The 9,830-nt window shown below is 40.7% G+C and overlaps 1 protein-coding gene across 1 annotated transcript in view; it reads left to right on the top strand.

Moving 5' to 3' along the window:
• The window catches only part of RTTN (rotatin), a 177,003-nt gene that overhangs the window by 72,255 nt on the left and 94,918 nt on the right, over positions 1-9,830 (top strand). The window contains exons 18-23 of the mRNA XM_019634351.1: positions 1,495-1,683; positions 2,319-2,558; positions 3,731-3,875; positions 7,253-7,427; positions 8,101-8,236; positions 9,144-9,207. Of these exons, the coding sequence (XP_019489896.1) occupies positions 1,495-1,683; positions 2,319-2,558; positions 3,731-3,875; positions 7,253-7,427; positions 8,101-8,236; positions 9,144-9,207 (949 nt within the window). The remainder of the gene's footprint in view (positions 1-1,494; positions 1,684-2,318; positions 2,559-3,730; positions 3,876-7,252; positions 7,428-8,100; positions 8,237-9,143; positions 9,208-9,830) is intronic.

Raw genomic sequence — 9,830 nt, 5'->3', positions numbered from 1 at the left:
CAGTGTCACTGGCCCTCATATGTGGGATCCGAACCGGGGCCCTCTGGCGTCCCAAGCCAGCTCTTAACCATCGCACCACTCGGCCGGCCCCCAATGCTGTCATTTTTATAACCGCTGCCCATGTGGTGCAATTACTCTGGTTTCTGAAACAGGTTCTGATGTAGTGCCCTCTGCTTGTGGTTATTTCTTTGTTCTGTGCTCTTTAGGCTTACTTTGGAGTTTCTATTCTAACTTGCTAAAGGCTTGACCACTGATTGATGGCCTCATGTCCCTCCATTCAGTGCCAGGCCTTCCAGGTAGGCGCCTGTCCTGTGCCCTTCTGACACAGCCCCGTGAAGCTTTAGTACTTTCTTGCTTCCTGGCACAAAGAGATGTCAGGGTTCACCTTTGATTTCTCAGTCTCAGACCTGGCATCCGCCATTTCCCTAGGGGACCCTGGTTACTTTTGTGGAAAATTCCAAATTAAAAAAAAAATTATTGGGGTGGCATTTGTTAATGAAATTCTGCAGGTTTCCAGTGTACAATTCTATAATACCTCATCTCTATATTGCATTATATGTTCACCACCCAGAGTCAGTTCTCCTTCCGTCACCATATATTTGACCCCCTTTACCTTCATCTACCTCTTCTCCACACCCCTTTCCCTCTGGTAACTGCTGTATCATTATCCGAAATTTCAATTTTTCAAAAGTATTATCCTTACTTAAATTATTCCACCTGATTTGCATCTAGATCTCTGCCTTAGCCTCTTTTATTGAGATGCATGAAATGGAAAAGTACACCGAAGTTGCACATAGCAGTCTTTACTGTTTATCTAACATTAGTCACGAGTGTGTGAATTAGGGTTTGGGATATGGTTTATTAGCACTATTATTCTTTAACATTTGAACATGCTAGGCTGTCCTGTTAAGCACTGTTAAATTAATTTTGACTGGTGTAAAAGGTTTGGCTATTAAACCTTCTTGGATCTAAAAATGTTCCTGGGTTCTGTTGGTGACACATAGTGATTAAGCTCATTGATCACGCAGCTGTGTTCTCATGTGAAAATAGTAAGTTGTGATTCTGTCACTAAGTGACTGCAGTGACACAGGCAGTTCATGTAGCCTCTTCAAGGCTCATTTTGATTTTCTGTAAAATGGGTATCTCATCGGCATGCCACAGAACTGAATGCATGATAGACAACAACACACAGTGTTTGGCCTAAAGCAGGCATTCATGTTTTAGCTGAACATCTTTCACTGTAGCTGCGGGTCTTGGTTTCAAGAGGCGTTAGCCATCTCTGCAGACAACTCTGGCACAACATAGAATATGGTTAAGTCCTCAGGAAAGAGTTCATAAAGGTTTTGAGGATGTCACGATGACTGATCAAAATAGGGGCTGTGAGAGAGCTCTTTGCATAGTAGCATGGGGGGCACAGAACTAGCCCGTATTCAAAAGAACGAGCAGCGCTTGAGCATTTAACAGTTAGTAACTGTGTGTGTACATTTTCTTGAGGTATCACCTGCCGGTGCATGTTCTTGGCCACCATGCTGTGAGTCCCTACGCCATGGTTTTGCCGTTATCTGCTGATTGTTTGGCCTTGAAGCCGGTCTCAGATATGCTGAGAATAGCTTGGAACCTGTCGTGGTATCACGGGTGCGATAACCTATTGAAGCAAATGAACTCCGAAACGAAGATGCAAGAGTAAGCTGTTACATAGAGCTGAAAAAGCTTTCCCACTGAACTGCTTATAACGCGTTAGTTAGGTTTTATTTCTCCTTTAGGTCAAGCAGTTTTGTTTTTTTTACGTATCTGATTCTGCTTTTGCCCTGAAGACTATAATTTTTACTTTGTTTTAAAGATTACATGTGTATATGTGTTCATTACTTTTTAAAAACTATCACACAAGGAAATTAAAAAGCATAGATTCCCTCTGCTGTCTTTGAGATTATATAAAGTTTGGTTAGTTAATAGATGTAAATCACTAGGAACAGTGCTTTGGATTAGAGTAGAAGGTCAGTAACTATATGTATGAATGTTATCATGACTGTGATGATGACGGTGATACTTCTGAATAGCTTAATATTTTGATCTGTCAGTGCTTTCTCCTTTGAATGAAAATTTTATTTGTGCAAGCAGGAAAATGTCAATACACACTCCTAAGATGCTAGTGTGAGAACCTCGTACTGACAGGTATACACCTGATATTGACTCTTTTGGCTATGAGTCAACCTTTAATTAAAAGACAATGAAGATGAAACCATTTTTGGCCAAGAGCTTATAATAAAAGTGAGCTTTTACTTAAATAGCTTCATGTTGCTTTTTTCCTGTTTGTTTAGGTTTTCAGATACGTTGACATTATCCTCAGAGGACGCCCTTACCCTGAAGGTGACATACACAGCCAGTGGGCTGAAGGACTGTCTCCATTCCATTGTGCAGGCTGCAGCCCACAGGGAAGTGAGGGCTGCTGTCACGAGGATGAGTTTTTATTTTCTGAACGACAGATTGTCTCTAAAGGGTGGCACTGGCCCGTGTGGCGCTACCTTGCAGTCCTTGGCTTGGCACACCGCACTGAACAGGTCAGTGTAAGCGCACGTCTGCCAGCTTCAAAGACCCGGATGCGATTGTGTTTGGGCTCGTCTCCACACTTTTGACGATCAGAGCGTGTGTTCTTCCTGGTGATATCGTGGGAGAAATGTTTTTATAGAAGGAAAAACCCCACGATTTTTATTACCTGTGATAAATATCTAATAACAAAAGAGAACAATTTTAACTTAATCACTGCATTTTGGAAGGACTTATTAATAAACATAAGATTTTTAAATATCCTACCATAGAAACTTTTATCTTATGAAGGTAAATGACTAGTATAAGACATGCATGAGCAAACGGAATGTTGATTTTTGTCCGTGTTACAAACGACCCGGGACAGCAGTGGGTTGGCTGGCAGGCTTGGTGCACCTGCAGCAGCCTTGTTGGTTTGCTTTTGTTTTGTTGTGTAAGTAAATTATCTCGTTTTTGTTTTTACTGAGTTTCATGAGGTTAATCGCCATGTGGAGGTCCGCTAGTAGCTACTGGAAAGTCTCCAGCTTGTGATACCTGGCAGCAGAGAGCAGGAGCATTTGAAACAAAAAAGACTGACGGCGCTTGGCAGCAGTGTGACATTTTAGTCTGCATGTAACGCTAGTATAAAGTGTGTCACTTGCTTATTAAGCATAAAGTGTGCAGTTTTCAAAATGTGAGGTTAAATGAGTTTCCATAATGTCAACTCGTTGATTTAGGTTAGTTCTCATAATTCAGATGCCTGACTTTGGCTTTTCCAGTGGTGGGCTGGAGCCAGCCAACGGAGAGCTGATGGTTCAGTTGTCAGGAATTTTGGAAGTTAGTTGGTTTACACAGAGCCAGTCTTTAAAATTAAATTATGTGAACTTACAATTAAATGATATGAAAATAAAAGTAATGATTATGCAAACATTATTACTTCCTAATTATTTTACAACATTTTCCTACTCTCTGTACTCTTGCGGTTATTTATAATATATCTATTATATAGCTGTGTTGTCGAAATGCTATGTAACGGTTTGCTACTGTGCGTATCTCCACAGCTCTGTGTCGCACTGGGGCTTGCAGTTGGCCATGGGGGATCTTTACACTATGGGAATTGGCACCCCACTCCTTAGGTGCTTGTTAAATATTTATCAACATACCATTCTACAAGCTAGAAACCATAATTGTTGTCGTTTTATTGTAGGTTTTTACAAGTGCTTCCCGCTTGCACTGAGGATGAGAAACTGCTAATAGATATCATACATTTTTTAAATAAGTTATTGAAAGAACAAAGAAAAAATTCATCCGTGGAACTTCTAACCTGGCTTCTAGAACTACTTCTTAGACATGTAAGTGTTGTTAAGGGATTTGGATTTTAGGTTTGACGAGAGGTTTATTTGAAAATCATGACTACTACATTACGGAAAAGTATCCTTTTTATGTAGCCTGTGCTTAGTCAAGTCGCCCTCGTGTTGTAAGACGTAGCTCCCAGCAACACGGCCTTCTTGATGAGAGCGTGACTAGATTTATTACGCTAAAAATCTGCAGAATGAATGGGACCGTCTGTCTTGTGTAACAAAACCTATGTGTGGGTTTTCTGCAACTGTGTTTTTCAGTGGGGATCTTGGGGTCAGGGAAGTGCAGGCGGGAGTGTGGCCAGGAGGGGAGCAAGGCCGCTGGAGGAGTGAGGGGCATGTGATGGGGACGCGGGAGGGAGAGCCCCATGGGCTCGGGTGGCCCTGCCAGTGCTCTGTAGTGTCCCGTCCAGCGCCCACGCTCTCAACCGTTTTAGCTGCCTGTGTTCTAAGAAAATTGCCAAGAAGCTAGCTCACTCTCTACTGTTGGTCTATGGTGGTGTTTTTTTTCATGAATACCATCTGAATTTACTTATTCTGGCAATGATAAACCTTTGTACAAATAATCATGAAAAAACACAGCCTGAGCACTAAAATATTATTAAAATATTATTAAAAGAATCTCTATGAAGCTTTTCCTAAAGAAAATCAGGTAACTTACTGAGGGAAGATTTAGGAACTTTCTGTTATAAAAGTTTTCTTCATGTGTTTTACCAAAACATTCGTTTATTACAAACATTTTAATTCTCAGGCATTTTGGGAATTTGTTGTACCACTAATCTATGTTTTAATTAATGATATTTTGTTTATATGTAGAATAATCTAGAAGTAGTGAATTTGAGTACTTTTTTGACAGAATGTTTTTTTGATGGAAGTTCATAAGAGTGGGACCGTAACTTTTTTGGGGGGATGCTATTCCGAACAACACTGTGTCTGTCCCTTTTCTGGCCGCCTTTCCCGGGCACATGCGCACACACAGTCCATGGCGGGTGTTGCACACCCCCTGTTTTAGGTTGCTGGTGGTTGAGAGGAGAGGTGCCTGTGTGCATGAAGAAAATGAGACCTCAACTACAGAAATGGATGCCTTTTGGAGGTCAGCAGTAACAAAATAGTGGGCCACGTAGTTGGCTTAAAATTAGGACTGGATACCAAGGTCTGAAGACAAAACCTTCAGGCATGATTAAGCACTTGAGATTATTAGCCATCAGCAGAGATATCTGTTCCACTCGCTACTGTACTTGAGGAACTGCAATTCACCCCGTATTTTAGAAATGGTGTTGCTGCTGTTCCTCATGTTAATTAACATGTTATCAAGGGGACACATCTCAGCAATTTACAAGCAGAAACAAGTTATGACTAGAATGAGATTCTTTGGAGGAATCTTAATTTTAGGTGCATACATACTGTATCAGTATATTCATATAGGAATCAGTAGCTTCTACTTAATTTTTATCTGTGTATCAGAATGAATGCTTCTGGGTGGTACAATGATATTTTACCAAGGTAGGGTTTGCATTAAAAGCAGCTTACTCATCCTGTCAGTGTTATGGGAGTTGGAGGGAGTGTGGGTGTCAGTCAGCTTTTAGCTATGTGAGGCTAAGAATACTATAGAATATAAATTTTCGTGATTTTATTAAGTGTATATGTTGATTGTTTCATTCATATATGAAACATGGAAGTTGTAGCTGTGTTTCATGTAATTTTACTTGATCCAAATGAGGCAGTTCTTGTTCAAGATGATAGGAAAAGCTGGAAAAACAAAGCTGCTTATGTGTGAAACATAATGTAAGCTAAAAGCAAAGCATCTCTCCCCAGTACTTCCCAAAGGCTCTCAAATATATTATTTGTAATCGTGTGTGCCTGATTGAAGTATACGCTGCATACTACATAGTAATGTAAACAATTTTGAATTTTCTTCCCATTTTTTTCATTTCTTTTCCTGAAAGAGAATGGGGTTATTGAATTGAGTTCTTTAGGTGAAGGATTTTGTAACAACAGTAATAAAATTTTGACTTTATCTCTCTCTATATATTGTAATGTGTACTATTGTGACATAATGCTGGGGACAGAATATTAACTAGGTTTGAAGTAAAATGGTTCTGAGATTAAATCCTTGCTCTGCTCATTGTTATGACTTTGGACAAATTACTTAACCTTTTTATAAACCTTGATTTGCCCATGTGTAAAATAAGAAAATGCAAATCTTCTAATTTAATCTAAAAGTTAAATGAAATATTTTCTTTCTCTTTTTACCACACTGCCTGTGCCATTGTAGATGGTTAATAAATATTTCGTGTGTCAGGTGATTCTGGGGGTTAATTAATATTTTCTATTCTCAATATTATTAGAAATAATCATACTACATTTCTTTTTTTTTTTGGGGAGATGGGAACAGTGCTGGGGAATTGGGGGAAGGGGAACAGACAAGTTGCTGTCGTTTTGTTCTTCAATCTAGTTGTGGAGGATGCTTCACTAGCCCAAGTTGGCACCATCATTGCGCTCTTCCCTGGCGAGGCAGATCAGTCACCGGCTTCTGGACGGCCGCTCATACTACATTTCTTTAGCTACGTTTTTAAAAATGGAAAACAGGAAAAATTTTAAGTAGCGTTAGTTTGATTTGTATTTCAGTCTATCAAGTTGGTGAAGACTACGAGTCATAATCCTCAGCCTCGGCTGGATGCTGTGGGCCTTGTCACACCCTGCTTAGCTGTGTATCAGTGCACGTTTGGCAGGGACAGTGTACGTCGGCAGCGTTGAACTGTTAGTGTTTCGATGTAGTAATTTCATGGCTCAGAAGGTACACAGGACCTAGTCGGAGTTGAGGGCACTGCTGTAGCTCGGTGAGATCGGAAGTCACTGATTACCCAGCGGCTGGTGTCATGGCTGCACAGCAATCAGATACGAAAATGTTTCTGAAGGACTGACTACTGATAGTATCTTTAATTAAAAAATGGTTATAGTAGATTTCTTTCACTAGATCTCAGTTTTGTTAAAAATATAGAATTACAATCCTGTTTATTTATTCTCACACACACAGAAAGCGGGGTGCGTACCAGGCTACTGAAAGCACATCTTGGGGAGGTACGATTACGGCTGGTTTTGTTTTCTCGTTATGCTCTCTGTGTTTTCCTTCGTTTTCTGTGTTTTCCTTTGTTTTCTGTACCAGAAATGCTTCCTTTTGTTGAGGTGACATAGGAAGCACCTTTTGAGTTTACAGCTCTACATTCATGCAGTAGAAACCCACACCCACTAGTTAGGTAATAAAACTGAGCTAATCCAGACCACAATTAGCAATAAAAACCTGTGTAGGAAACAACACATAGCTCAATGAGAGAGTAAATATGTATTTTTTACCAATTTCACTTCTGTAGAGTCCAAACCCACTGTTAGACCTGCTGGTTCTGACGGAGTCTCAGGCACGAGAGGAGGCAGATGACATCCGGACCGCTGTCAGGCAGCAGCTGCAGAAAGAACTGATTGCGCTTTTCAACACCTTGCTGCTCAGTTTCACGGCGGTTACTGACAGGTACGCTTGTGACAGTGAAGGTTCGGGACATCGACATAGACCTGAGTTTCCATTTCCAAAGAGTTTTACTTCTCAGTTGCTTCAAATTAAGAGAGGAAAGACTTGGATACTAATCAGTGTGGGGGTCTGTCTCTGACGTGGCCTGCCTGCTGTTTCACACACAGGACATTGTGTTCTCTAGGCTTCAGTTCTTGGTCCTCTCTTAACACATCTACCTGAGCAGTCATATCCATTTTAAACAAACTAACGTGTCAAAACAGCCCTGATTCAGCTCAACACCTGATTAGATCCAGAAGATCAGCCCCTAACCCAAGTCTTAGGATCAAAGGGCAGCTATTTCTATGAGAAATGATTATGTACTCCACTCTCAGTAGCTCTTTTATACAAATGTTTGATGTACTATCACAAATGAAGAGAATTGTGAAGCAGGAGCATGTCTCCCATAATTAAGAGAAACAAGTCACTAGAAATAGATCCACAGATGTCAAATATGAGAACTTTAAAACTACTATTATAAATAATGATATTTTAAATAATAAATATAANCACCCACTAGTTAGGTAATAAAACTGAGCTAATCCAGACCACAATTAGCAATAAAAACCTGTGTAGGAAACAACACATAGCTCAATGAGAGAGTAAATATGTATTTTTTACCAATTTCACTTCTGTAGAGTCCAAACCCACTGTTAGACCTGCTGGTTCTGACGGAGTCTCAGGCACGAGAGGAGGCAGATGACATCCGGACCGCTGTCAGGCAGCAGCTGCAGAAAGAACTGATTGCGCTTTTCAACACCTTGCTGCTCAGTTTCACGGCGGTTACTGACAGGTACGCTTGTGACAGTGAAGGTTCGGGACATCGACATAGACCTGAGTTTCCATTTCCAAAGAGTTTTACTTCTCAGTTGCTTCAAATTAAGAGAGGAAAGACTTGGATACTAATCAGTGTGGGGGTCTGTCTCTGACGTGGCCTGCCTGCTGTTTCACACACAGGACATTGTGTTCTCTAGGCTTCAGTTCTTGGTCCTCTCTTAACACATCTACCTGAGCAGTCATATCCATTTTAAACAAACTAACGTGTCAAAACAGCCCTGATTCAGCTCAACACCTGATTAGATCCAGAAGATCAGCCCCTAACCCAAGTCTTAGGATCAAAGGGCAGCTATTTCTATGAGAAATGATTATGTACTCCACTCTCAGTAGCTCTTTTATACAAATGTTTGATGTACTATCACAAATGAAGAGAATTGTGAAGCAGGAACATGTCTCCCATAATTAAGAGAAACAAGTCACTAGAAATAGATCCACAGATGTCAAATATGAGAACTTTAAAACTACTATTATAAATAATGATATTTTAAATAATAAATATAATAGATATTAGAGGGCAAGATGGACAGGATTAATAAAAATATGGAGGATAGCAGCAGAGAAATAGAGACTGCAAAAAAGAACTAAATGCAAATTGTACAACTGAGAGATCTAATTTGTAAAGTAAATAATTCATCGCATCAGCTGAACAGCAGAATAGACACAGTGAAAGAGGATTAGTGCATTTAGAACACAAGTCAGTACAAATTTCACTAGAGAGGCACACGTGGGAGCGCCCTGAGGTGCTGAGAACGTTTCATATCGTTATGCTTGCTGGTTACATGATTACATACATGTGTAAACCGTCATGTAGTGTGCACATAAAATGTGTGAATTCACTGCATGCAAATTATGCCTCAATACAGTGCTGAAGACAAGAGCAAAGTGAATCCAAGGATGGTAGCGTCTGTGCATCTGGACCTAGAATGTGTAAGCTCTCCTCGGGGACTTGTTAAAATATTAGCATCAGTAGCTCAGGAATCTGCATATTAAATAAGCATTACAGGTGGTTGTTGGACTAGACTTTGAGAAATGATGGTGTGGATTGTTCTTAGGTGAGTTTTGATGTCAGGGAAAGGAAAGTGTGAGCCACCTTCTTTTGTGTGTTGGCTGAGGGCAGGTTAGGATTTTTGTTTGTTTTAGGATGGAAGATACTCATGTATGCGTATTGATTGTTGGTCATGTGCCTATTGTAAGGGGGAATTAGAGGAAAAAGAGGTGGAGGGGAGAAGAGACAGGTAGGTAGATAAGTAGAGAGGGAGCACAAATGGGGGCGGGAAGAGACGTGTACTGAGGAGAGACGGAACTGAGCAGCGTATTGGAGAGGAGTGTGGGCTGCAGAGACAATGTGGGATAAGATGGGTCAGTATGTTGGCTGGGAGCAGGATGTTGAGGGAGGTAACTTCTGATAATTCAATTTTTCTCTGTGAAATGGAAGGCAAGGCCATTTGCCAAGAGGGGACCTTGCATGGGGATGAAGACAGACAAGTTGGTTGTGGAGCTTGGGGAAGGTTTGCAGGGACCGAGAGCAGGAACTCGTTACAGATATGTCA

Source organism: Hipposideros armiger, unplaced genomic scaffold, assembly GCF_001890085.2.
Source record: "Hipposideros armiger isolate ML-2016 unplaced genomic scaffold, ASM189008v1 scaffold_1593, whole genome shotgun sequence".
NCBI lineage: Eukaryota > Metazoa > Chordata > Mammalia > Chiroptera > Hipposideridae > Hipposideros > Hipposideros armiger.
This window is presented reverse-complemented; position numbering and strand designations above follow the sequence as displayed.